We start from the raw sequence: 27,482 nt of genomic DNA on the forward strand, positions 1-27,482 counted from the left end.
GGTTTTCAAGAAAAAATGATGTGGCAACACTTTGTTAACAATTGGCTTTATCAATTGAGAAACACTTAAGATACAAAATGTAAAATCCAAAGTAGTTTCAAATCGAAAACAAATTTCGTTTTCTGAAGAAGCTAAATTCGGAAATAAAACCACTCTTGTATGTACTTGATGGAGTTATTTAAAGTGGTTCGGAAGTTATAGTCAAATTATCGATCCGGATTTTTTATAAAATACCCAAAAATTATAGCTGACACTCTTACCTTTCCAAAATGCTACAATTTGTGCTAAAACCTTTTCTGTGTCCAGAGATATTCGGTCCAATTATGGTTGTCGTTTCTATAGTCGTCTGCGTTATGTATAAGTCGCTTACCAATATAGACAATATAAGTATCGCTTATGAAAATATCGATCTCGTCTCCCAAGAAAAAAATTAGTTTTCCGGAATCAGGGTATAAATAACTACCTCTAGAAAGGATTTCGAAAAAAAATCGAAGAGTTTTTACTAAACTACAGTTGTTCCAATTGACCACAGCATAAAGGATTTTAGCGCTAGGATCTTATTAGACCAGTGTCGGAAATTATTTCAATATTTCCAAATTGTTTTGCTGTTATTTTCATGGTCAATACAATGTCGTCCAAATTTTACGGCGACTTCACACCGACTGTTGTCTCGATAGTGGATAAATCTCCCCACTCAGGCGTGTCAAGAAGGACATACATGATCTAGGGAGGGAGGTCCAACGCTACAAGAACCTCTAGATCAAAAAGTCTGTCAGGCAGGTCTGAGTGGCAGATGATATTAGCAATTATGAAATGAAAGCCATCCACTTAATAATGATGACTAGTCCTTTTGAACCCATAAGTTGACTTTTTCTTTCAGAATCGCAAACTGGTCCTTGTTGTGCTTGTGTGCAAAGAAATTACATATTTGTTGCATAAGAAACATTAAACATCCAAACTAAGAAAAAAGTCAACTGTTTTCGTTGAAGTTTTATTATACATTGCCAGTTGCGGAGCTGCAAAGGTTTATTTCTAAGAGATTATCTTCACACAACATTTAGTGGAAAAAGTATTAAATTGGTTATTATTTTGAAGTGACTGGCTCCATTAATTTAATTTAAATAATAATTTAACAAAAATATTTATTTATTTTAAAATAAGAGAAGAGTAACAGATATAAAAAGTAGCTTTCATTGTCTTTGCATAAAAGACTACCTTCTGTAATTATGACGTGATAACGAATGTATTGTAGAACTTTTTGCTGTGTTCCTTCTTAATTTATATAAATTCACACATTTTTATAGCTATTTTGAATATATATCTCCATAGCCATTACGGGATACTTGTTTTAAAATGTGATATTTTCTTGCAATACAAAAAATTAGTCCAAATCTATTCTATTTTCTAAAAGCAACTGCCCGGTATGAACTTTTGATTCTTGAATTTTATCAAATGATCTTATCAAATCATCCATTGTTATAGCAATTTGGGAATAATTATTTGATGATAGTGCCTCAGTAGGTTGCCATAATCCATCTGTAATATTTGCGTCTTCTTTCGTATTTGATTTCATAAACTGTCGCATTCGATAAACTGAAGCATTGCGGCACATTTCTCTAAGATCCGAGCCTGAAAACCCGCTTGTTAATTTAGCAAGACGATTGAAGTCGACATTTTCGTTCACAGTTTCAGTGTCCATTATTAGTTTTAGTATCTTAAACCTTTGTTCAACATTAGGTAATCCAATATGAAATTGTGCAGGCATTCTCCTTATTATGGCCTTATCAAGATCTTGTGGTCGGTTTGTTGCCCCCATGACAATTACGGTAGCTTCGTGGTTTGTATTTAGACCATCCCATAGCATCATAAATTGTGTCTTCATCATAGCGGTAGCTTCATGGTCATTGGAGTTACGACTTCTTAAAAAGGAATCTATTTCATCAATAAATATTATACATGGTTGAATTTTTAAAGCAAGAGAAAACACTGCGGATGCAAGTTTTTGGGACTCTCCATACCATTTATCGGTGAGTATTGCAACATCTAAATTTATAAACCGCATATCGGCTTCCTTTGCAGTTGCTTTTGCAATTAGAGTCTTACCACAACCAGGAGGTCCGTGAAGAAGAACCCCTTTTGGGGCTTGCCATAACTTCGACTGACTAAAGAGGTGCCGGTGCTTTATAGGAAGCACTACCGATTCCCTCAGCTCTTGTATAACTGAATCTAATCCAGCTATATCACTCCATCTTACTGGAATATCGGCTGGAACTACGATGTGTGAAGCAATCATTAACTCATAATCAGTAAACTTTTGAGCGTTAATTTTAAAATTGCCTTGATCACACAATCTGTAAAGATATATAGAAAATTATTATTTCAATAATATGATTTTGATATTAAACACTTGATGTTATATATTTGTAATTGGAAATTACTACATTTGCAATAAAATTATCTCATTGATACACTCGACATTGTTCGCAGTTTGTTTGGAACGTGTAATTCATTGAACAATCACCATCCACGTCATATTTTATAATCGGCCCTATTACCGTTGTCGTCGTCGTCACAAAATGAAGTCGATGCGACAATAACGATATTAAGGTTGTCGTTTTTGTCGATAGCGATGAATGATTGCTATTATCATCGTCGAAACAACAGTCGGCGTGAAGTCGCTTTAAGAGAATATCTGTCGCCGTAAAAAATTGTGACGACATTCGGCCCTATTATGGTTATCGTCGGAAAATTAAGTCGAGGCGACAATAATGATATTAGGGTTGTCGTTTTTTGTCGATAGCGACGAATGATTGCTATTCGGCCCTATTACGGTTATCGTCGTCGTCGCAAAATGAAGTTGAGGCGACAATAATGATATTAGGGTTGTCGTTTTTTGTCGATAGCGACAAATGATTGCAATTATCATTGTCGATACAACAGTCGACATGAAGTCGAATTTTGAGAATAGCTATCGCCGTAAAAAATTATGACGACATTGTATTTTTGGGTCGACGTTGATATTGTAACCATTTTGTATTTGATATTTGAAAAAAAAAAAACAATTGCAAAACAATTTGAAATTTTGGTTTCCGAATTAAAACAAAACCATGTTTGGCAAAAGGGTTTACCAAGGGTAAAGGTACCAGATTAGAAATCCATTGCTACAAAATTAAAGGTAAACGGGCCTCCGATTAGAGACACCGATGGCTGGAAAATAGTTTGCTAAAATTTAAATATAAAATTATTTTTGTATGTTTTTATTAGTTTGTTTTTTAAAATTCTTTTAGGTTTGGAAAGATTTAAAATTTAAAACCAAAAAAAAAATGCACAGAATAAGGGTAATAAGAGTGCACTTGAACTTAAGATATTTAACGCATTTCATTTTTTCATTCATTTTTTTTCACTATATTTTTTTCCCAAAGAGTCGAAATTAAATTTCAAAATACACAAAAAAATTATCTTTTTTTGTCAACAACAAGGGAAAGTTACCAACGTTTTTTTTAATTGTTGCCAACTTTTATTTTGAACTGTCGATGTCGCTCCTATGCCTTACCGTAATACCATTTATGAATCGAAGCGACGGTGAGGGCGACTTGCACATAAAGTCGACGACGACTACTCGATACAACAGTCGACGTTAAGTCGATTTTAAAGAAAATCTGTAGCCGTAAAAAAATGTGACGACATTGTGTTTTTTTAGTCTACGTTGATATTTTAACTTTTTCGTATTTGATATTTGACCATGAAAATAACAACAGCAAAAAAATTTGAAATGTTGTTGTCGAATTGAAAAAAAAAAACATGTTTGGCAAAAGGGTTTACCAAAGGTCATTTTCCAGCTTATTTTTAATCAGATTGGAATACATTGCTACAAAATTAAATGTAAACGGGTCACCGATTCGAGACTGGCAAAAAGTATGTTAAAATTAAAAATATTTTTGTATGTTTTTATTAGTTAGTTTTCTAAAGTTCTTCTACACGCAGAAAAATATATGTTAGAAATATGTTTGGATCCAAACATATATTTGTTTGGGACTGGTTGCAAACAAATATATTTTTGGATGCAAACATAATTTGTTTCGGTGCAAACAAATATTTGTTTGCAACATTTTGTAACATAACTCAATTTTATTTGTTGGGTACCAACATATTTTATATGTTAGAACATATTTTTTATGGGTGCGGAGAGGATTTTTTTCAAAGAGCTAAACAACAGAGCTCTCGATTACTTTTGAATTGGTGTTATAGGTGACTTAAAAGAAGACAGGAGGGTGAGAAGTCTGTTTTTGCGTTGATGATGTGTTGGCTTGGTTGGCCGCACAACAAAGCAGAACCGAAACATTTTTTGCTCTCTTCCAAATATAACTGTAAATAGAAGTTGTATGTATGCATGAACATTAGTAAGAAGTAACGTCTCAGCAACAACTAGAAAATACACACCGCACAACAACAACAACGAAAAAACTTTTTGCATGTTTTTTCGTTGCTGTTGTGCGGTGTGAATTTTCTAGTTGTTGCTGAGACGTTACTTCTTACTAATGTTCATGCATACATACATACATGCGTTTTTCGCATTAACACCGACATATATACAGAGGAGTCAATTTTTTTGTGTGTTGTTGTAACGTTTTCTTTCTCAAGTAGGCATTTTTTGGTGCATGGACAACTTGAGTGTCTCAACTTGAGACACGCGCCAATGTTACGCTCTTTTGCTCTCACCAAGCAAACACTGTCGATCGCTGCTGTAACTATGTGTGGTGTGTGCGCGGCAAGAGGGATGGAAACTGTTGCTGAGACGTTTATTTCTTTTCTATTGTCCATGCACCAAAAAATGCCAACAACAACACACAAAGAGCTGTTTGGATGTTTTTTTTGTTGCTGAGACGTTGCTTCTTACTAATGTTCATGCATACATACATACATGCGTTTTTCGCATACACACCGATTTGCTTGATGAGAACAAAAGAGCGTAACATTTGCGCGTGTCTCATGTTGGCATTCTGGTTGTGTTCTTTTTTTATTCTTTTTATTTGTTTTGTGCCTTCGCGTCGTGTCACAAGTGTTGTAATAAATGTTGATACCAACTGTTTTGGGGGAAGACAAATTATTTGTCGAAGCGCCGGAGCCTTTAAATCTACAAAGCTTTATAAAAGCAGCCAAATTAGAGTTAAAAATTGATGCCTCAAGAAAAATAACAGCCTTAGTGTTTGGTGCAACCATTAAAGAAGACCAGTTTGAAAAAGTAATTCATCAATATATGTCAACACCTACTTTTCATATTGAGTTGCAATTTGGAGGTAAGTACACTGGATTTACAGCCTGTTTCTTTATGTCGGAACAAAAAAAATTTCGTTTCAAAATAAAGAAACAGGCTGTTAATATTTTTTTCTTTTTTTAAATAATATATTTCTTTTTTTAAATAATATATTTAATTTTCATTTAGACTCCGTTCGATCAGTGGCATCAGCATCGACAGTTAGTGGCACTCTATCGGAGTGTGAATCCGTAGGTGGTTTTGGGGATCTTACCCCAAAAACAAATGTTATTTCAACTTTAAAGACTGACATAGATTCCATCAAGTCAATTCCGGCTGTCAACAAAATATGGAGAATTTTTATTGCCGAAAAACGCCTGCAAAATAAAGTTAGGGTGAATATTTCGAAGGCCCTTATTGACGAATGTCTAAAAGAAGACCCTAACAGATTGTAAGTATTTTACTTTATTGAAAAAATAGTGATTGTAATAAAAGGAAAAATAATAAATTAATAAATAAAAATAATAACAAATATTAAGAATAATATTAATAATAATAAATTAAAAAATTAATATAAAATAAAAATTTTATGAAAACTGGCACGATATAAATTATAAACTTATTAACAAATGTTTATTTTATTTTATCAATAACAACAATATATTATTTATAAAAATTAAAACATAATAAATTAATATTAGAAACATAAGAATAATTTTAAGCATAATAAAAATTGTAATAATTAATATAATATTAATATCAGTAATAAAAAATTGTTAAAAATAATAATATTAAAATAAAAATTCTAATTATAAAAATATTAAAGAAAATAAAAAACTATGTTTCATTATAAATTATTTATTTTCTTTAATATTTTTATAATTAGAATTTTTATTTTAATATTATTATTTTTAACAATTTTTTATTACTGATATTAATATTATATTAATTATTACAATTAATTTTATATTATATATTATAATATGTATGAATTTATTTTATGTTAAATAAAATGTGAATATCAAAAATTGATTTTAAAACTAGTTTGCATTATGGTTGAATTATATCTGCAGTAAGTATACAAATGGACCCAATCATAAATTTATGTTTGCACCCCAATATATATTATGTTTGGGTCCAAACATAAATTATGTTTGCACCCGAACAAAAAATATGTTTGGACCCAAACATTAATTATGTTTGGACCCAAACATTAATTATGTTTGGACCCAAACATTAAATATGTTTGGACCCAAACATTAATTATGTTTGGACCCAAACATTAATTATGTTTGGACCCAAACATTAATTATGTTTGGACCCAAACATAATTTGTTTGCAGCACCCAAACATATGTTATGTTTGGGAATGTTTGCAAACATATATTTGTTTGCTGCAAAATATGTTTGGGAAATATGTTAGAGAGGCTTATATTTTTTTGCGTGTAGGTTTGAAGAGATTTAAAATTTAAAACTAAAAAAACAATTGTGCACAATAAGCGTAAAACTAGCAGCACTGGAGGTGACTTTGTCGCTTTGGGAGAAGTCCTTCGCGAATGTAATGCAGTTTCAAAAGTTACTGAATCCACCAGGTCGTGCACTTGAAGTAAAAAATACGGAAAACATAATTGTAACAGACGTTATAGATCATGAAAATGAGCCAGTGGGCAATGCTGATGACGAGACTGATGTAACTACTATCCAAGCTTCTCGATCGCCCAGAAAAAACAATGATAAAAAAAGTCATCAAGGAAAGAAGAAACTATTGAACTCTTGAAAGAGCAGTATAAACTTTTGGAACAACACAATCAAGAGTCAGGCAATGCAAATATGTTTGTTTGCAATCTTGGCACTCGTCGCTGCACTTCTAATACATTCTCCACTTCATCCTCACTTGAACTTAAGATATGTAACGCATTTATAATATCCATTTTTTCACTATATTTTTTATTTTTCCGAAAGAGACGAAATTAGAATTCAAAAAAACAAATTTTTATCTTATTTTGTAAATAACAAGGAAGTGTTGCCAACGCTTTTTAATTGTTGCCAACTTTTATTTTAAACTTTCGATGTCGCTTCCATGCCATACCGTAATACCATCTATGAATCGAAGCGACGGTGAGGGCGACTTGCACATAATATGATATTTTAAGCATTTATATTTGACATTTTGCCATGAAAAAACAACAGCATGTTTGGAAACAACAACAAATTGTTTGGGAATATTGAAGTTATTTCCGACACTGGTATATTAAGATCCTAGTACTAAAAACCTCAATGCTGTGGCCAAGAGGTAGTTTCCAGAGGTAGTTATTTTTACCTGATTCCGGGAAACCGATTTCCCGGATCCACTTATCAGATAAAGGAAATATAGGTATCGTTTGAAAACTTACCTATACTTATCCAACACCGAAGGCCGGCTACTTACAACAACTGCTAAATTTAGAAAACTTTAGTTCGCGTAGCAAGTTGAACATACCCAGAAGATAATATTTCTGGACCCAGAAAAGGTATTAGCGCAATTTTTATCATTTTGGAAAGGGTCTAAAAATCGATAATTTGACTATAACTTCCGAACCACTTTAAATAACCTCATCAAGTGACCACTTGTTGGATGGCTCCGTCCTCCAAGAAAATATATATAAATAGTTTCCCGGAATCAGGGTAAAAATACCTACAACTTTCTGAAGCAATTTAAAAATCTAAAAGTACACATTGAGTACATATTTTAATTAAAATATGTTCTTACTTAGACTCGGGCAATGCAAATATGGCAATGCCTTAACACTCGCCGCTGCTAACACATTTTTCTCTTCCTCCTCACTTGAACTTAAGATATGTAACGCATTTATAATATTAATTTTTTCACTGTATTTTTTATCTTTTTTGTCAATGACAAGGGAGTGTTGCCAAAGTTTTATAAGTTGTTGCCAACTTTAAACTGCCGATGTCGCTTCTATGCCTTACCGTAATACCATTTTTGAATCGAAGCGACGGCGAGGGCGAGTTGCACATAGACAATAGAAACGACAACCGTAGTTGGGCCGAATGTTGAAACGACATTTGAGATGAAACTTGATATTAAAGGCAAGAATTTTTTTGAAAATATGTTATATGAATTAACTTGATATTAAAGGCAAGAAATTTATTGAAAATGTGTAATATGAATTCTTGTACTCAGAGTCCCAAACAGACTACATGAAACGTTTTTAATCATTTCGTTTTGTATTTGTATTGTTGCTATACAGCAGTTATAAAAATTGTTAATTTTGTAAGTGGTATATTATAAAGTAAAAAACATTAAGTTGGGCCGAGCCGAACTTTTAATACCATCCACCTTAGGGTAATGGATACACTAGAACCAATTATGACCCACAAATACCAATTTTTAGACATATTCGTGGGAAAATGTGGTAAAAATCATCAAAATACCGAATATCGGAAGGTACCGCTATATAGGGCTATACAAAAAACGTGGACCTATATATACAATATTTCGCCAACGTAGCTAGAACCTATTATGACCAACAAATTTCAATTTTTAGACAAATCCGTGATAAAATGTGACAAAAATCATAAAAATAACGAATATCGGAAGATACCGTTAAAGCGTGGACCTATACATACAATGTTTAGCCACACGAATTATGAGCTACAAATACCGTGAAAAAATGTGGCAAAAATCATCAAAATACCGCATATCGGGAGGTACCGTTATATGAATGAATATTTTTCCACTGCGTAGCACTAACGTTGGCGGACCACACCGGAGCCGCATAATTTACCACAGACCGGCCTATCGCATTGTAAGATGTCTTGAGGACCTTGTTCCTACTTCTAATCTCGTCGCAGATAGCTGTGGTATGCGCGGACGGCTTAAAGAGGCTATCGAATGTGAGCCCTAAGACCTTGGGGTAGTTGGTGGTAGGAATTACAGCACCATTGACCTGTACATTCAAAGATAGCCCCATCTCCGCAGTCCATGTGGTGAAAAGTGTGGCCGTCGATTTAGTGGCGGATATCTTCATATTCCTCGCAGTGAAAAAGGCGGCAAGATCAACACGGTAAGCGTTTAACCGATCGCAAAAGTCATCAATAATGGGTCCGGACGCAACGAGCGTAGAATCATCTGCGAACGTTTTTATATCTATGCCGTATGGAGGGCGTGGAATGTCAGAACAGTAGAGGTTAAACAGTTCCGGAGATATCACCCACCTTGGGGAACTCCCTGTTTAACCCTACGGATGCTCGACTTCTTTTTTTCTGAATTCCACGTACGACTGGCGTCCACCCGTTTCAAACTTGGTTGGAGGGCGGTGCGCTCAATGTCCTTCAACAGTGTGGATGTCAGTGTGTCGCACGGCCTGTTCTGGTTGAGACTTCTGCTGACATGTGTAGAAATGGCATGTAAAGCTGTTGTTGTGCTATGCAATTTCCGGAATCCATGTTGATGATCAGCTACTGGGAAACAATCTCTTATGATCTCCTGTAACTCATGGGGTGCTCCACAAACTGCCGGTTGAAATAACACGCGCACCTCTTTGTATCTGCCACTTTTACGCCGTAAATGCGACAGATGTTCGATCGTACTTTTTCCCAGGGTTCGAGAGCGACTTAACCGTTGCATACAATTTACTAGTTCCCGTACTGATGTTGCAATGCTTCAGATGTTGTAGCCACTTTTTCCGCTTATGCTGACCTACTAACCTCTTTATCTGCAGAGTAAGTTCCCTGACTCTGGGGTTTTTAGGGTTAGTACGGCGAAGCTTATCTCGCTCACCAGGTATATAGCAAGTAGCTGCAGCTTTGATGATGTCCTGGAAACACCTATCGGCCTCTCTATGGTCATTACCTAGGACGGAAAGCCATAATTCATGATGGGCATTGAAATCCCCTAGCACCAGACGGTTATTGCCTACCAGAAGTGGACTGACATTAGGCATATAACGTGGGGCACAGCTATTTAACGGCGGAATGTACACGTTGAACATCTCTACCTCGGCGGTTCCACACTTGACAGCTACCCCTATACATTCCATGTACGGGTCACTAGAGTCAAGCTAAGGCGAGATAGGTCTGTACTGGACAGAGTGGTGCAATAGAAACGCTAATCCTCCACCTCCACCCCTGGAGCGCTCCTTCCTCAGTACGTTGTATCTACAAGGGGCAGAACCATGGTCCAGGGTTGGTCCCGATCTCGGCTTGGACCAAGAAAATACGGAGCAAACATTCCGGGTAATGTTGCTCCCACGTCAGAAAAATGGACGAACACGAACCTGCATATGCTGGGTTGGCGGTCCCTGGTCAAAGGATTGTTTCTCCGAGTCAATCCGGTGCATAGAACCAGCCGCCGATATGAGGAAACATTTGACATTTGAAAATGTCTTTAACAGATACAAGATAATACTCACGAATTAAAAAACAGGCTCCAGCGACGAAAAATCTTTCGAAGAGTGTAGCTGTTTCCAATTTGAGAATTAAGAGAGTAAAAGATATTTATATATGATCGATAACAATGTTGCTAAAATTTCTACAACCTTTGAACTGCAAAACAATGCATATGTGAGTTCCTATATTGAAAAGAATGGTTCAGATCAACGTCAAAAATCAAATCATCCCCCCATACATCCTGACGCCCTAAAAACGGCACAAAGTAGTTGAATCCATAGTATTAAATTTCTTAGAGTATTGTGCTATTATTTTGATAACGACAAAAAGACTTTTCAGTTATCATTGCTTTTATTTTCAATTATCATCAGAATAAAACAAACAACCCCTAAATAAGCTTTGATGTTTGAGATAATTTAACGTCAACATCAACAGCATTCAAAATATTAATTTTAAAAGTGTTGTACTTTTATAGTTTGAAATAAAAGCCAATGTTTGTTAATACTAAAGGTGTAAAGATTTATTGGATGATGAGCGTTCACAGCTACTAATTTAAAAAGAATGAAGAAGTTACAATGTATTGAGTCAGACTCGAGTGACAGACAAAACAAGACTGAGCAAGCTAAAATGGCGGTAGCACGGCGTCCTATTATATGGGCGTTGCCGTATAGGATGTTGCAACATGAGATGCCATATTGTTAATGTGGGTTGCCCCAACATCTCCCTCCTTAAGATGAGAAGGTGATCTTGAAATAGGTTCGACTGGTTGTCTGCGACTTGTTATTCTTTGAGGTGTCCAGTTTGGTGAACCTGTTGGAGTTGCAAAATGTTCTTGATGGTTAGGCAAAGCGATTTCGAATTCTTCAAGTAGTACGTCCAATGGTAGTTTTTGTCGTTCTTGACTGCTTGACTCTACCGATTCTCTATGTCGAAGTTGATCAGTATGAGCTCGTACTAGAATTTTCCTGTCCCCAACGTCGATTAGAGTGTTTTAAATGACTTTCCCTTTACGCTCGACTATTTCGCCTGTTGTCCAGTAACTTTTGTTTCCTTTGAAGTTTCTGGCATAGACCAATTCTCCGTTGCTAAACTCTCTGTTTTTGGTACCGTGTTTGGTATTGTACTGCTGTTCCATTTTGTGATTGACGTTATACTCAGGCGATTGTTGCTTCCTTAGAACGTCGAAGACCGTTCTCATTTTTCTTCCGATGAAGGATTCTGCTGGAGACTTACCTTCTGGTGCATTTGGATTTGGTGTGGATCTGTAGACTTCTAGGAAGGTTTGGAGAGATTCCGTAGGCGTTTCTTCCCCTTCTAGTTTTTTTAATGCACGTTTAAGTGTATCAACGAAACGCTCGGCTTGTCCATTTGAACTTGGATAAAAACGAACAGTCCTTGTGTGTTTAATGCCGTTTAATGCAGAACTGTGTTCCGTTGTCCGAGACCAATTGTTCAGGATTTCCGAAGAGTGCACAATATTCGTTTAACATTTTTAATGTTGCATATGTGGTTGTCGTTGTTGTCTCGTATATAACAGGGTATTTTGAATACGAGTCGATGATAAGAAGATAATATTTACCTTTTTCTGGACCAGCATAGTCTATATGTATCCTTTCAAGAGGGTGTGAAGTTAATGGCCATGGGCAAAGATTTGTTTTTACTGGACTTTTTGCCGCATGTTGACAATTTTTACATTTCCGAACAAAGTCTTCAATTTGTTTGTCGATGTTTGGCCAATAAACATAACTTCTGGCGATGGCTTTGCTGCGTTCTGCTGATAAGTGTCCTCTGTGAAGTTGTTGTAAGATTTGTCTCTGATATGATTTAGGAATTACTATACGATTATTGAAGAGAATACAACCATCGAAGGTTGAAAGATTTTCCTTGCGGTTGAAAAATTGAATAATTGATGGGTTAATATTTTTCTTGCTTTCTGGCCATTCTGTTTGAATGTATTTGAGGACCATTTGTAAATCCGTGTCTTTTGTTGTTGCATCGACGATCATTTTAAATGATACTGGGAGAACTGACATAGTTTCATTTATCTCGTTACGTATGTCTTCTTCGAATGATATTGAAGCCACTATAAAGTCATCTGCTGGTTTTTCGTGATTGTTGACTAATCTTGATAATACATCAGCGTGACCAAAGCCCTTTGTGTTTGTGTATTTAATTTCGAAGTTGTAAGCCAGTAATATAAGGGCCCATCGTTGTAAACGATTTGCTGTGTAAATTGGAACTCCCTTCTTTGAACCAAATATTGCGAGTAAGGGTTTGTGATCGGTGTGTAAAGTAAATTTGCGTCCGAATAACTTTTTGGCTGTAATTCTTTTCCGCTTGTGTGAGTGATCTGGAAATATGATGTATTGCCTTCATAGTGTTGTCTGGAAACATATGATAGATAACCGCGCCGATTCCGTGAGATGATGCATCGGCTGCTACATGTATAGGCAAGTTTGGATTGTAATGCGTTAAAAGAAGATCTGATGTCAAGATGTTCTTAAAGTCGTTTAATGATTTTTGACACTGTGACGTCCAATCGAACTTGGCGTCCTTTTTTAGTAGATCGTCAAGAGGTTTACGTAGTGTTCTCATGTTGTTTACAAATTTCCCGTAATGATTAATAGAGCCTAATAACGATCTTACTTCCGAGACGTTTTCTGGTGTTTTAAGATTTTGAACGGCTGCTATTTTGATTGGGTCAGGTTTGATTCCATTTTTGCTTATTATGTGTCCTAGATATTTGATTTGTTTTTGAAAGAATTGGCATTTTTCAAATTTCAGCTTGAATCCGTGATCTTGAATTCTTTGTAAAAGCTTGTTTAAATTTAATTTATGTTCCGGAATAGATGGACTTGATAACATGATGTCGTCTATATATGCTTTTGCTCCTTCTATGCCTGCGCATAGCTTATCCATGATCCTTTGAAATGCTCCCGGAGCTGATTTTATACCTGGGGTTAGACGGTTGAACTTATATAGACCTTTGTGTGTATTGATGGTGAGAAGCTCTTTACTTTCGTCGTCAACTTCAACTTGTAAGTATGCGTCTGAGAGATCTAAGTGACTAAAGATTACACAGTTGTGGCAATCAGACATGATTTCTTCCGGTGTTGGTAATGGATACTGATTAGGTTCTACTATTGAGTTTAGTCCTGTTGAATAGTCTGCACATATTCGAATTTTTCCATTACGTTTGCTGACCACTATCGGCGCTGCGTACCTCGATGAATCTACCGGTGTGATTATTCCTGCGTTTTCTAATCTGAGGAGTTCTGTTTCAATTTCCTTTCTTGCTGCGAAAGGAACTGGTCGTTTGGGAACAAATATTTCTTTTGTGTTTGGCAATAATTGTATGTTGACTTTTGTTTTGCACAGACCTGGGGTACTGTTATCAAAAACTGATTGATAATTCGTTTTCAATTCTGCTATTTCATCAACGAAGTTTATTTGATGACACCATGAGGTTATTGGTTTCTGCCATAGATTGAATGCTTGAATCCAATCGATTCCCATGATATTGAGTTTTTCTATATCTGTTATATAACATTTTAATGTTTTTGATGTTTTGTCGATTGTGACGTCACATTGAAATTCTGCTAGGAGCTTGATTGAGTTTGCGTTTGCGTCGCTAGCGTTGTCAAAAGTTTCGTAGGCTTCAGGCTTACCTATAGCTTTCCATGTGTTGATAGATACAATTGATATGTCTGATGCAGTATCAATTTGAAGTTTTACAGGATTGTTGTTAATTAGGACAGTTGTGTATTTCCTTAAGTCGCGGAAATTAATGTTGTGTGTTTTGAAAACTGCCTTAGTTTTGAATGATTTCCTTGAATTGCTGTATTTCTTGAATTCGTTCTGGTTGTTTTCAGACGATGATTTGAAATTCTTACCAGTCTTAGCGATGTTGCAAAAGTTATTTTTATGACCCACTTGATTGCATGTTGTGCATTTATGTTTCTGGAAAGGACAAAATTTGACGTAGTGAAGGTCTCCGCAATACCAACAGGGTGAATTGGGTGTTTTGTGCTTCTTAAAGTCTTTTGCGTGCTTGTTGAGTGAACAGACGATTTTTGATTGATGTTCAATGAAAATGTTGTCCGATTTGAGATCTAGAATTCGTTGTGTTTCGTCTACTAGTTGATCTAGGTTCATTGTAGTGTTTTCATCATCCAGTACCTTTAGTAAGCGAAGTCTTATGTCGTTGTCCTTTGCTGACTTGAGTCCTAAGACGAAAATGAGACATTTGAATTGGTCGATTTTCAGTTCTTTCATTTTGAATAGTTCGCATTGTAGGTTTACTCTGCTTGCGTATTCTCTGAAATCTTCGCTGTCGCCTTTTGCTAGCTGAAGGCATTTGTATCTTTGTGAGACTTGTGTTTCTGTTTTACCAAAGAGTTTCTTGAGTTTCTCTACTGTATCCTTTAGAGTCATGTCTTCAGGTTTTGCTGGTAATACGTAGTTGGCAAATCTTTCATGTACTTGGTTCGACATTTTTCTCCATAACAAGGCCACTTTGTCATGTTCTTCGAGTGAGCTTGCTTCTTTTTCGAAAACATGCACAAACCTGTTGTACCACGCTTGAAATATCAGACCGCTCTCTGGCTCGTATACGAATGCTGTCATTGACTGTGCTAGTGATTCCATTAGTGCTGCTTTGGATGAATTTGATGTTTGTGGTGAGTGTGGTGAATTTGGTGCTCCTTGTGCTTGAAGAAGATCAGCCATATGCTTTAGCAGTTGCGTTTGTTGCGACATTGCTTTTTGTTGCTCTGTTAACAATTGTAGAATTATGTCTTGAGACATTTTTGCGGATTGTTGTGTGTGCAATTATTGATCAATTTCCACTATCCTCGTCGCCACTTTTGTTGTACTTTTATAGTTTGAAATAAAAGCCAATGTTTGTTAATACTAAAGGTGTAAAGATTTATTGGATGATGAGCGTTCACAGCTACTAATTTAAAAAGAATGAAGAAGTTACAATGTAGTGAGTCAGACTCGAGTGACAGATAAAACAAGACTGAGCAAGCTAAAATGGCGGTAGCACGGCGTCCTATTATATGGGCGTTGCCGTATAGGATGTTGCAACATGAGATGCCATATTGTTAATGTGGGTTGCCCCAACAAAAAGCTAATAGATAAGAAAAAAAAAAAACATGCCAGAAAATACAAGAGTAATCTTGATACTCAAAATGTATTAACACAGATATTTAAAGAGGCAAAAATAAGTGAATGGTCAGAGATCGATGGGAATATTACGTGATTTATTAACATAAAATCAAGCAACGATGATGTACAATGTTTTACATTATAGGAGTAGCTTTGGAATTAAGCAAAAGTGAAAATTTTAACTGGAAACAAACTGAACGAACAGACATAGATTTATGCGGACCAAACATACTAACACTGAAGTCCCCTACTATTACAATTTATCCAAAAATAAATCACTATGAATATCTTCGAAGCATTAATCGCTAGACATAACTTCAATAACAAGCGATTCACATTTTCCTACCACAGACGAAATATATACTAAGAAACGATCATTCCTCACAAATTTATCCCCAGGTACGGTTGCTGCACTAGTTGGAATATCAGATTTCAGCCAGGTCTCAGATACACTAAAAAAATAGTTTGAGGTCAGAAAACTTCATTGAATTCATGGATGGCCTAATCATGCGAGCGTTTATATGCGCAACATTAAACTTATCTTTATAAGATTCTAAAACGGCGTTAAAAAAATAATTGTTAGTGATCACCGGCCCCAAATTAGTACTAAAAGACATCAAATACATAAGACGTAGTTGAGGCGGGGAACCAAAAATAAGAAGGCAACAAAATTACACAAATTAAATTTAATTTCATACATTTCATAAAAAATAATAAATAAATAAAAATAAATAACTCAACTGATCAATTACTGCAAAATGAGATCGAGTTTATATATTGAAAAAAGATTCAAGGATCAAACACACAAACAGGATAAGAAAGTTAAAAGAATTGTAACTAATTAAAGTAATCGGAATTAAAATAACTAAGAAAATGAATAGAATTTTAATTGGAAACAATTGTCACCACATTCTGGATTCCCAAGCAATGCTTGACAAGCATTGTAAGTATCTTCCAGACATGCCTTTGCCAGATCAGAATTCAAAATTTTTTCACCACTTTTAGGCGACGCAGTTTCTTGCATTAAAAATTTAAATTACCTTGGACACCCAGTAGATCACAGATTCGGAGATTCCAAGCTTTAAAACATTCCTTCATCAGGCTATCTTGCAACGCACCTTGTTAAATTTCACCAGAATCTGTTTCCTACGATTGATATATGTAACATACATGATTGATGTCCTGGCTGGTTATAGGTATGTTATAGAATGATTCCAATGCAATGACTGGCAACTTCAAACCTCCAAGCAACGCTCCTATGAGGATATCATGGGATATACAAAGGTAAACAAAGAAATCTAGTAAATCTGGTGTTTTGTAAAGCTCTGTAGGCCAATATGTAGGTCTTCACTCATATAGCTGTTTACCTTTTGGGTTATTTAGCCAAGATCCCACCAAACATGTTTTTTTACACAAATCACATTTAACTGAAATCTCCGTTTCAAAAAATTATACCGTTTTCAAGAAATAAGTTTATTCCTGCTGCTTGTAAAAAGTTTTCTAAAAGATATCCATATGCCCATATTTTAGTCCTATTCTAATGAAAATGACTGCGCCCCCATGCGCTCTGTCATCTGGATGATTCGATATAATTGGATCATACCCTTATCTCTAGAAATGATTTTGATGTTAGATGCGTTTTGGAAAGCAAAAATATGTCAACGAGAGAGATTTAAAAGATTTAAAAATACTTCTATTTTCATTTAAATGGTTAGATATGCCATTGACATTCGATTCTGCAGTCCTAATTCCGAAACTTGGTTAAAAACATCTATATTAAATAGTGAAATTTTATGTTCAAAATATCAAATATTAAGAAAAGATCGTGTTTGTACATAAGGTGGTGGCGTAATTATTGCAGTTGATGACTAATATACCACTTATTTCATAGATGGTGTTCTTTATATAGAATTATTGGTGTTGCCATTGAATTGGGCAAATTTAAATTGTTTGTATCTTGTTCTTATATTCACCTTCATCTTCACTTGACATTTATAATCAGCATTTATCAGCAATAAATTTAATCACTGAAAAAAATGAAAGATTCCGATCGCATCCTGATTCTTGGTGATTTTAATATGCCTTCCATTAAGTGCCAGATTCTGAAGCTTTGATTCCTTTGCCATCCGAAATGAACAATACCCAGTATACATTTTTGAAGTTATAAATAGTTTTCGTGACTTAAATCTTTATCAAATAAACAGTGTGAAACATTCCCGCAGCAAAATTCTTGATTTGGCGTTTGTAAATATAACACAGTATTTTGATATATTTATATGTCTCCATGACTCACATTTATGTGATTGAAGAAAGTCAGTCTGACCCATTTAAAACTGTTCTTAATTACAAAAAAACTAATTTCCGAAACCTTAATACCCTCATTTCCTCCGTAAATTGGGCTTCTATGTGCCTATGTAACAGCCATAAAGATCTAGTATATGTAATTGATAAATTTTATGATATTTTAAATAGATTTAAACAGGAATGTGTTCCACCAACTAGAGTTAAAAATTGAAATAGATATTCATAGATAACCCCTGAGTTATCAAGTTACAAAATTCTAAAAATAAGCTTTTTCGTAAATATAAAAAATCAGGTTTAACAATAGTCTATACTAATTACTCTTTTGCTAGATCTAAATATACTTTAGAGTCTCGTAGATTGTATAATCTTTGCCTCGACAAGATTAAAAATAATTTTAAATCCAATCCTAAATCTTTTTATGATTTTGTTAACCTAAAACGAAAAGTTTCCTCTAAGCCCTCAGTATTGTATTATAACAATAAAGAATTTGTCACAGACACAGATATTGCTGAATGTTTCGCAATTTTTTTGCCACAACCTATTCCAGTACATCTTGCCCAATTAAAGATTCGTATCCCTATAAGCTATCACAGGCTGATCAAATTTGTATGCCTTTTCTACAACGTCAAGAGGTGTACAATAGTCTGAGTAGTTTAAAATCGATTAAATGTCCAGGCCCCGATGGCATACCTAATATAATTCTTAAATATTGTTCAGAAACATTAGCACTTCCGTTAACTATATTGTTTAATTATTCACTTAAATTTGGTCACTTTCCTACTTTCTGGAAAAAATCTTATATTATACCTTTACATAAGTCGGGTAGTCTTACTAATGTGTCAAATTATAGAGGAATTGCAAAATTAAGTGCCATTCCAAAATTGTTCGAAAAATTAATTACTGCAGTAATTTCACTGAAAATTCAATCTATATTGAGTCCATATCAGCATGGTTTTCGTAGTGGTCTTCCAACTACAACAAATCTTATACAATTTACGTCAACATTAATAAAAGGATTTGTTCAGCGTAAACAAGCTGATACAATTTATACTGATTTTAGTAAAGCTTTTGATAGGGTTAACCATGAACTCCTAATATATAAATTAAATTACATGGGTTTCAACACAAACTTAGTCAATTGGATATCATCTTACTTACAAGATAGATCACAACTAGTTTTGTAAACGATTAACGTTCCATCGGGTGTTCCGCAAGGAAGTCACCTTGGACCGGTCCTCTTTTTTTTATTTATCAACGATTTACCTAATTCCATAAATTACTTGAAATTGTTAATGTACGCAAATGATGTTAAATTATTCATTTCCCATAATTGTGAAAAACAAGCTAGTTTACTTCAAAATGATTTAGATAGCCTTTTTTAATGGTGCAGGTTAAGTTGTATGGTGTTAAATTTAAGCAAATGTAAGCATATGTGCTTCTCCAGATCTTCTTCTCTGATATTGCAATATAATATTGACGGTCATTCATTATCAACTGTAGATTCGTTTGTCGTTATATCATCGTATTTAATTAAATTTACAAACCTCAATTGTCAGTATTATAAAGGTCTTAGCAATATTTTCCAAATCAAAAGTATGCTTGAATTCATAACTTTTAGAAGACCATGTTTGTGCAAAATCCTATGTCACTTTTTCTTTGCATAAAAACCAAACTCGGGGTAGGACGAACGTTTGTACAAAAAATTATTCAAATCGGTCCAGCCGTTCTCAACTGATTCCATTGCCAACGAACAACAATTGATTTTTATATATATAGATTTCCAGGAAGTTGGAATATCTACGTTTCGTCAAGGTATAATAATACCGCTAAACATTCGTCCTTTTGTATGTTTTTGTTATAATTTCTACCGAATTAACTGTAATTTGACATTTAAAGTTTTCAGTATTGAGAAATCAATACCGTCAATAACTTTTTATACCCTCCTCCATAGTAAGGAGAGTATATTAATTTTGTCATTCCGTTTGTAACACCTCGAAACATACATCTTAGTATATATATTCTTGATCAGCATAAAATTCTATGTCGATTTAGAGGTGTCCGTCCGTCAATACGTCTGTGGAAATCACTCTAGTTTCCGAACGAATTGAAGTAGATTGATAAAATTTTACTCAAATGTATGTTATGTCCGCAGAACTTTTGGTATTGAAAATAGGCCATGAACGTCCACCTTTTTGGTATAGCCCCCATATAACGGTACCTCCCGATATTCGGTATATCGATGATTTTAGAGACATTATTCACCTGAATTGTTTCAAATTTGGTATATGAATATGATATTCTGTATTTTAATGATTTTAGCGACATTATTCACAGAAATTGTTTCAAATTTGATATTTGAAGTTCGTAATGGACACTACATTCTAAGACAGAAAATAGTCTGTGCAGGTCCACGTCTTCGTATAGCCCCCATATAACCGTACCTCCCGATGTTTGGTACTTTGCTGATTTTAGCGACATTATTCACGGGAATTCATTCAAACTTGGTATTTGAAATTCGTAATGGAGTCTACAGGCTATGACAGGAGATTGTCTGTACAGATCCACGTGTTCGTATAACCCCCATATAACGGCATCTTGCTATATTCGGTATTTTAATGATTTTAGCGACATTTTTCACCGGAATTGTTTCAAATTTGACATTTGAAGTTCGTAATGGATACTACAGCCTAAGACAAAAATTGTCTGTGCAGGTCCACGTCTACGTATAGCTGTTATAGCATTATTACCGATCTTTTTTTTTTTTTTGAGTTTCCAATTAGAATATTGTAATGGCTCATGGCAAATGTTATCTATGCAGGTCCATGTCGTCGTATAGACCCTAATATAACAGCTACATTCGGTATTTGTAAGATAACACAATTTTTAACGGATTTTATTGTTTTTGATAATTGCCAAATTCGTTCCAAATCGTGGAGGGTATTCAAAGTTCGTCCCGGCCGAACTTACAGCTTTATTGACTTGTTGGCTATTTAATTTACTATTGTTCTCCATTATGCATAGCCCCAATTTTGATTCTTTGAGAAGCATTTTTTAATCAAAATTGTATGGAATATATGCAAAAATTCTCGATATTGTTTTTATAAGCATTTTCGATTCCAAATGGCATTGTGCAACAGATTCCTTATCAAAATAGAAAATTCAAGTTTTTCACTTCCGCGATTGGAATAGTGATTTTGTTTTGCCCTCTTATGCTAGCAGGCTAAAATTAATTAGATTGCCTACACTTAAAAGTAGACGTATTATATTGAACTCCATGTTTGCACTAAAAATATTAAATGGTAATATACCTTCAGATTTCCTAATATCATCTATTAGAATTAATGTTCCGTTTAAATCTAGTAGATACTACCAATTATTATATACTGATTTTCAACGCGCGAACCTCTTAGTAAAATGTGTGTTGACTTTAATTCTGCGTGCTGTAATGTAGATTTTGGTATGCGTTAAGAAGTTATTAAATCGAGAATAATTTTATTTTTAAACAATTAAAATATATATTTTATTATTTGACAAACTAGCTGATGAATTAGATTCTGTAGCTGGTTTTCAATTTCCTACTAAATTCCCATTATGATGCGGATCATGATGCGTACGCGATCCCTGTGTAGGGGGAGGTCGCCCCCTCGGTCGGCAGGGGTGGGAATGTTCGAAAAAAAAAAAAATAAATAAATAAATTATGTCCGTGAGACTCTCCGTTCTCCATTTGCAATTACGATAGAGGTCACCAAATTTAATATGCATCTTTCAAACTTAGCACATATTATTTTTAGGATCATTGATGTCACAAAAGTTATATATTTGTTCTCCTTTAGATATAGCCCTTATATAATATTATCTCCTAATATTCGTCGAATGCGCTCCAATGTGGCATTTTATGATTTTAGTACACTTAAGTCTAGTCATTTAATATCGATTTCCCTTATAACCTGCCGATTTGAGGTATTTTGAAGTCCTTAAAAGCATAAATCATTTGTTAAAAAAATTACGAAAAGTCTACTTTATGATTTATTTCCTATTCATCAGTACCTTTTTATATTCGTTATATCATCGTATTTAATTAAATTTACAAACCTCAATTGTCAGTATTATAAAGGTCTTAGCAATATTTTCCAAATCATGCTTGATTTGCTTGAATTCGTAACTTTTAGAAGACCATGTTTGTGCAAAATCCTATGTCACTTTTTCTTTGCATAATAACCAAACTCGGGGTAGGACGAACGTTTGTACAAAAAATTATTCAGATCGGTCCAGCCGTTCTCAACTGATTCCATTACCAACGAACAACAATTGATTTTAATATATATAGATTTCCAGGAAGTTGGAATATCTACGTTTCGTTAAGGTATAATAATACCGCTAAACATTCGTCCTTTTGTATGTTTTTGTTATAATTTCTACCGAATTAACTCTAATTTCACATTTAAAGTTTTCAGTATTGAGAAATCAATACCGTCAATAACTTTTTATACCCTCCTCCATAGTAAGGAGGGTATATTAATTTTGTCATTCCGTTTGTAACACCTCGAAACATACATCTTAGTATATATATTCTTGATCAGCATAAAATTCTATGTCGATTTAGAGGTGTCCGTCCGTCAATACGTCTGTGGAAATCACTCTAGCTTTCGAACGAATTGAAGTAGATTGATAAAATCTTACTCAAATGTATGTTATGTCCGCAGAACTTTTGGTATTGAAAATAGGCCATGAACGTCCACCTTTTTGGTATAGCCCCCATATAACGGTACCTCCCGATATTCAGTATATTGATGATTTTAGAGACATTATTCACCTGAATTGTTTCAAATTTGGTATATAAATATGATATTCTGTATTTTGATGATTTTAGCGACATTATTCACAGAAATTGTTTCAAATTTGATATTTGAAGTTCGTAATGGACACTACATTCTAAGACAGAAAATAGTCTGTGCAGGTCCACGTCTTCGTATAGTCCCCATATAACCGTACCTCCCGATGTTTGGTACTTTGCTGATTTTAGCGACATTATTCACGGGAATTCATTCAAACTTGGTATTTGAAGTTCGTAATGGATTCTACAGCCTATGACAGGAGATTGTCTGTACAGATCCACGTGTTCGTATAACCCCCCATACAACGGCATCTTGCTATATTCGGTATTTTAATGATTTTAGCGACATTTTTCACCGGAATTGTTTCAAATTTGACATTTGAAGTTCGTAATGGATACTACAGCCTAAGACAAAAATTGTCTGTGCAGGTCCACGTCTACGTATAGCCGTTATAGCATTATTACCGATCTTTTTTTTTTGAGTTTCCAATTAGAATATTGTAATGGCTCATGGCAAATGTTATCTATGCAGGTCCATGTCGTCGTATAGACCCTAATATAACAGCTACATTCGGTATTTGTAAGATAACACAATTTTTAACGGATTTTATTGTTTTTGATAATTGCCAAATTCGTTCCAAATCGTGGAGGGTATTCAAAGTTCGTCCCGGCCGAACTTACAGCTTTATTGACTTGTTGGCTATTTAATTTACTATTGTTCTCCATTATGCATAGCCCCAATTTTGATTCTTTGAGAAGCATTTTTTAATCAAAATTGTATAGAATATATGCAAAAATTCTCGATATTGTTTTTATAAGCATTTTCGATTCCAAATGGCATTGTGCAACAGATCTATATAAAATTCCTTATCAAAATAGAAAATTCAAGTTTTTCACTTCCGCGATTTTTCTAGAGGCTTTTCTCAAAGTGTTCATTATATCACAATGTAGACCAACCTGATACATATTTTGTACAAATGATTCCTCATGTAACCCCTATGACTGTATCAAATTTAAAACTCTATCGTAACTTTTTCGGAGTATAGGGCAAGATATTTGCGGCCCTTTGTGTTGGGTTAAACTATATAAAATGGACCCTAAAACGTTTGACCCGAAGACCCCCTCTTGAGATTTTTATCTACCAACCGAACAATTTCCCAAGTGTAATTACTGACGATAGCGCATAGTCTCCGTATAACGTTACATTGGATGGATTGTTTCCATATCTAATCAAAATTGAAAATTTGGGTATGGCAACCATATAACAGCATGTATAGAAAATATGCAAACTTTCTCGATTTTTTCATTTTTTTCAAGAAGAACATTCAATTTCAAAAGGCGTTCTGAAACAATTCTACTCAAAATTCCATATCATAATAGAACAGTCAATTTTTTCAGTTCCGCGATTTTTCTCAAAAATTTCTTTTATGACAACGTCTCCACTGTAATGACAAATAAGCAAAAGAAAATTTGAGTCAAATCGGCCTATACTTTTTAAAATTTTTTACATATAAATTTAAAGAAGTAGGCTTGGCCAGTTTCTCTGACCCCAAACAGATACCTAGGGTTGAAGGGAGAGAGTCAAAATTACGTCGTATACTAACTGTGGAACAGATATCTTCATGATTTTGGCAAATATTAGGATTTTAGATAAATCGAAGAAATGGGCGCAAAATTGGGCGTGGTCACTTTTTCTTTGTATAAAAAAATAAATAGGGGTAGGACGAACATTTAAAAAAAATATCCAAATAGTTGCAGCCAGTCTCAACTGATTCAGTTACCAACGAAAAACAATTGGTTAATATATATAGATTAAAAAGTAGGCGTGGTCAGTTCCTCAGCCCCCAAAAATACTTAGGATTGGAAGGAACAGTATGTCGTGTAATAATTTTAAAACCGATATCTTCATTATTTGGCAATTATAAGGATTTAGATAAATCGAAATAGTGGGCGTAAAAGTAGGCGTGGTCAATATTTTTTTTCTTTAAAAACCTAACTCGGGGTATGACGAACGTTTGTACAAAATATTATTCAAATTGGTTCAACCGTTCTCAACTGATTCCATTACCAACGAACAACAATTGGTTTTTATATATATAGATGACACAGATTTCTAAATGTTTCAAACATCATGACTTTTGTTTTGGTTGGATTTATCGTTAGTAAATTCATGGATGACCAATATGAAAACTGACCAAGGCACGTATCAATGTGATTTTCAAACATTGAAGGCGATTACCACTAAAAAGGAGGAAAATGTCATCTGCGAATTAATAAGTTTTGCATGACGTAGAATCAGTGACATCCTTAAGATCATTCACATACAATATAAATAAAAGTGGTCCTTATACCGAACCCTGGGATATGCCACTCTTGGTCAAAACAGTATCTGACTGACAACCGTTCACAGCTACAAACTGGGACCTACCGCAGATGTAGGAATATATTTCTAAGTTTATTTAACATAATGATGTGATCTACGGAATTAAAAGCTTTTGATAAGTCCAGAGAAACAAGCACACTTAATCTGTCCTCGTTGATATTTTGGCGTATATTATCCGTTGCCTTTTTAAGCAAGTGTGTAGTGCTATGCCCTCTCCGAAATTCATATTAAGTATCAGATATTAGACTCGAAGTATATTCCACAATTTGATTTATCATTATAATCTCTATTATAATGACTATTTTAGATACTGATGGTAGTATAGAAACGGGGCGAAGGTCATCTGTGCAACTAACATTATTCGTTTTGGGGATGGGGACAACCCGAGTTTTTTTCATGCAAGTGGAAATGTTGAGCTTACTAATGTATAGTTCACAAAGTGTAAAAATATATCCATGACGTACGGGTAAATTAACTTAATAAATCATATGGGTATTATTAAATGCCAAATCTCTAACGGATCTAGCAAATGTGACATCGCTAGCCCTAATCCATGTTTCCGTGCGATGTTGTACTCTTTTCCTAACTTAGCAGTATATTCATGTTAAAAGCACCCAAGATCAACAAAATCCATCCCAATCCATGTTGTAGTAATCTCGGTACTCCAGGAATTCAGGCGGCGTATGATAACATAAGGAAAGAGACGCGAAAAGTAGAGTATGGTCCGAGACGGACGGACACTGAACTTGATCACTAAAGTTTACAAATGAAGCATCTCTTACCAACATGAAGTCTATTAATGAAGTTATTCGTGTTCTTAAATCAAAATGTGTGGGCTTAGAAACTGGTTGTTATTAAAATCACCTAAAATAACCATATTTTGGTGCTCCGAAAATAAATTCATATGATGACATTCAAAATCATATAAATTGTCAGTTGGTAAATAAATCACGCCGAACAAAAACAAAACACAACTTAAAGAAGATCGATTCATAGGAAAAGAGGTTTTTAAACACAATTTTGTAGGGGAGACCATTAACAATAAATAAGACTACACCACCTCCTCTACCTGTAGCCTGGCGATCATTCCGGCAAAGTCTATATCCAGGTAAGGAAACGGCTTTATTAATATTTAAGTAATGTAAAATACTGAAGTTGTATTACACTAATTTTCAACTCAGAGTTGTTTAACAATGAAAAACATTTCTTAGCATCTGCAAAAATTTCGGTGCCATCTGTGAGTATAACTTTGGCTTTCAGTATGCCTGAAATTAGAACCTTAAATTTGGTTATATATTATATATATGTATATAGTTAAGGTAAACTCTATTTGACAGGTCACCATCTTCACCTTTAATTAAGCAACAATAATTCAATATTGTGTATAAAGCGGTATTTTAAACGTAATTTAAACAACAAGTAATGTAAAAAACTGCAATTTCCGAAAAAAGTGTACAATGTGTTGGATTTATTAATATATTCTATTCATTTGAATAACGAAAAGCTGCGATGAACAAAACCATTCAGGCATAGCGTTGCCAGATTAACAATTTAATAACAATTTGCATGCGTTTTTTCGCAGGGAAGAAAAAGAACCTCCTAAACTCTGCAGAAATAGGCAGTTGTTCTTTTTTTTTTTTTTTGGTTTTTTATACCCTCATCATACTATGGAGGGTGTAATAACTTTGTCATTCCGTTTGTAACTCCTCGAAATACTTATGTCAGACCCAACAAAGCATATATATTCTTGATCAGCGTAAAATTCTAAGTCGATTTAGCGATGTCCATCTGTCTGTCTGTTGTAATCACGCTATCTTTCGAACAAATCGAGACAGAAGGCTAAAATTTTGCATAAACGTATATTTTGTCAGTAGGCAGGTTAAGTTCGTAAATGATGTTCAGCATAATTTGCTGTTTTTCCTGTCGATCGCAACATTGGAGAAAAATTTGACTTAAAGCATCAATTTTTTCCATTTTAATTTTTAAGCAATCATTTTCGCAAATTCTTAAGTAAACAAAAAAGTGCGTGTATACGTAAACAAAGATCAGCTGACTGATATTTTATATCATATTAATTAGGTATGACATAGAAGTTTGATATAGAAACCAATCGATTAAAATTACTAGTCTAAATTGTCTGAAGACAACCGA

General features: G+C 34.4%; 2 protein-coding genes across 2 annotated transcripts in view; one reads left to right on the plus strand and one right to left on the minus strand.

The window, feature by feature from the left end:
- Positions 1–959: 959 nt before the first annotated feature.
- The window catches only part of LOC101899775 (outer mitochondrial transmembrane helix translocase), a 49,129-nt gene continuing 22,606 nt past the window's right edge, over positions 960–27,482 (minus strand). Inside the window, exon 2 of the mRNA XM_059128117.1 lies at positions 960–2,351. Within this exon, the coding sequence (XP_058984100.1) occupies positions 1,382–2,351 (970 nt within the window). The 3' untranslated portion in view covers positions 960–1,381. The remainder of the gene's footprint in view (positions 2,352–27,482) is intronic.
- Positions 4,784–5,748, plus strand: LOC131804865 (uncharacterized). The gene is made up of 2 exons (XM_059128118.1): positions 4,784–5,297; positions 5,444–5,748. Exons 1-2 carry the CDS (start codon positions 5,072–5,074, stop codon positions 5,707–5,709), a joined length of 492 nt encoding a protein of 163 aa, XP_058984101.1. The 5' UTR covers positions 4,784–5,071; the 3' UTR covers positions 5,710–5,748.

This window comes from Musca domestica, unplaced genomic scaffold (genome assembly GCF_030504385.1).
Source record: "Musca domestica strain aabys unplaced genomic scaffold, Musca_domestica.polishedcontigs.V.1.1 5, whole genome shotgun sequence".
In the NCBI taxonomy this organism is placed as follows: domain Eukaryota; kingdom Metazoa; phylum Arthropoda; class Insecta; order Diptera; family Muscidae; genus Musca; species Musca domestica.

Coding starts and splice junctions, on each gene's coding strand:
- LOC131804865 (XM_059128118.1), top strand. CDS start 5,072: ATGTTGATACCAACTGTTTTGGGGGAAGACAAATTATTTGTCGAAGCG. Junction 5,298..5,443: donor TATTGAGTTGCAATTTGGAG/GTAAGTACACTG, acceptor ATTTTCATTTAG/ACTCCGTTCGATCAGTGGCA.